Source organism: Helianthus annuus, chromosome 6, assembly GCF_002127325.2.
Source record: "Helianthus annuus cultivar XRQ/B chromosome 6, HanXRQr2.0-SUNRISE, whole genome shotgun sequence".
NCBI lineage: Eukaryota > Viridiplantae > Streptophyta > Magnoliopsida > Asterales > Asteraceae > Helianthus > Helianthus annuus.
The window spans coordinates 82,374,089-82,376,348 of record NC_035438.2 but is presented as its reverse complement, the minus strand read 5'-3'; the positions used below and the strand labels follow the sequence as shown (position 1 = coordinate 82,376,348).

Here is a 2,260-nt window from a genome sequence, read left to right as displayed (position 1 = left end):
TTTACAAATATTAAGTAAAAAAGGAGGAGGTTTGATTGCTTATCAAACCTATGGTAGGAGCAGTGGCGAAGCTTGAAAAAACATTTTGGGGGGGTCGGAAGGCATTAGACCTAAAAAAAATTTCTATGTTCGGGTCGGGCAATGGTGATTCGATTCGGGTCAGGTCGGGTAGGGTGTCGGTGATTCGATTCGGGTCGGGTCAAACATTAATATCAAATTAAAAGTCGTTCTCAAACATGAAAACGTAAACATTGTTTAACAAACCATTGAATAAAGACACCAAAACATTAAAAAGAAGAGGAAGGTGGGTACCCGGTTCAGTTGGATGAAGAATTATAGTTCTGCTCGTCTTCCTTTAAGATTTTTGAATTCTTCAATTATGGACCCCGAATCAAAGTTCTCAACAATCTCCTTTTCTATGTAAATCACCATACTGTTTGCTAGATACTGATCGGACATCTTATTGCGAAGGCGATTCTTAAATATTTTCATTGCTGAAAATCCTCTTTCCGTTGTTGCTGTCGAAACTGGAAGTGTTAAGATTAGCCGACACATTCTTACAACCAATTTGTACATGTTATTTTTCTGACATTCCACAATAGTTTTGCAAAGTTCAGAAAGAGTTGATAGCCCACTTAGCTTAGGATTTTATATCCTTTCAACTTGAAAATTATCCAACTGACCACGTAGCTGCTCCCTCTCTTGCTCTGTAAATCTTTAGGATAATATTTCTCAACAAGAAGAACAATCTGATCAATATTAATCTTTTTTGAACATCAAGTCACACCAAGAGATAACAAATCTATCGCTTGCTCATTGAATCTACTATCCAGCTCATGTAGTTGTTTGTCCAATGTCTCTGTAAACAAATCTACCTGATAATAATGTTCGAATGTAACATGAAGATATTTTTTACGAGGACGATACCGAGTAGAAGTATATGGAGCACTCATATTAGGCATATTTGTGTCATGCCTTTCACAAAAAAAACGAACCTTTTCAAATAAAGAATCCCATCCGCTGTTTCTAAAATTAGTTAGACTAGCCTTTGTTGCAGAAACTAACTCCATTGCATTAAGGATGTCTTGGGATTTCTTTTGTAATGCTTGACAAAGTGTATCGGTTTTTGCCATTACTTCTTTCATCAAGTGAAGAACAAGCACAAACTCAAATGATCGCAAGTAACCGTAAGCTATATTAGCATCTCCACGTTGAGAACTAGTAGCATGAGCCGTGTCTTCAATTATTCCCTTGAGAACAGCACGGGTGACATCAAACTTGTTAACCAAACTACAAACAAATTTAAAATGGGAACCCCAACGTGTATCACCGGCCCTTCTTAATGTCCCTACCTGATTTTGTCCTTTTCCCAATTTGATTTCACCCAATTCTAGTAACTTTTTAATCTCATCCGCCTTCGCCATTTGTAACTCATCATGGCGCTTACTAGAAGCACAAACCACATTAATTATAAAAACTAGGTATGAGAAGAATTGGTGTACTGGAGTCACATCCCTTGAGACACAAACCAAGGCAAGTTGTAACCTGTGAGCAAAAAACAAAAAATGTAATAAGCATAAGAGTATTGTAGTTAAACCGAATAAAGAAAGTTAAAAAAGAACAAGTATAAACCTGTGAGCAAAGCAGTGAACATAATACGCATAAGGACTATATTCCCGGACAAGTGCTTGCAATCCGTTCCATTCTCCTCTCATATTGCTAGCACCATCATAGCCTTGACCACGAATTTTACTAACATCAAAACTGTAATGCAATAGTGTATTCCACAAATTTACTTTTAAGGTCGCTGATAAAGTATCCGTAACATGAACTAAATCCAAGAACCTTTCCTGTATCACTCCTTCAGCATCAACAAATCTTAAAACTATCACCATTTGCTCTTTTTTTACTCATCCCGTGACTCATCAACCATGACACAAAACCATGAATCCCCCACTTCGCTTCGTATATGCTTACGAACTTTATTAGCCATAATGCTAAGAATTTCTTGTTGAATATCAGAAGACGTATACTTGCAATTATATGGAGCATTTTGGAAAAGAACATTTGCAACATCATCATTATAATGGGCTAAAAGTTTTAGCAATTCACGAAAGTTACCTTGATTCTTAGATGCGGAAGATTCATCATGTCCTCGTAAGGCACAAGCTTGGTAAGTCAACCAACGAACTACATCAATTGTGGTTTTTAATCTTAACCGGTTCTTCCTAATTTTTCCTTCACTTTTTGTTTCTATGAA

The 2,260-nt window shown here is 36.7% G+C and overlaps 1 protein-coding gene across 1 annotated transcript; it reads right to left on the bottom strand.

The window, feature by feature from the left end:
* Window positions 1–776: 776 nt before the first annotated feature.
* Window positions 777–1,895, bottom strand: LOC110944817 (zinc finger MYM-type protein 1-like). Its single transcript, XM_035974195.1, has 4 exons — window positions 1,846–1,895; window positions 1,633–1,764; window positions 996–1,545; window positions 777–875 (listed from the first exon to the last, which is right to left on the bottom strand). Exons 1-4 carry the CDS (start codon window positions 1,893–1,895, stop codon window positions 777–779), a joined length of 831 nt encoding a protein of 276 aa, XP_035830088.1.
* Between the last annotated feature and the right edge of the window lie 365 nt (window positions 1,896–2,260).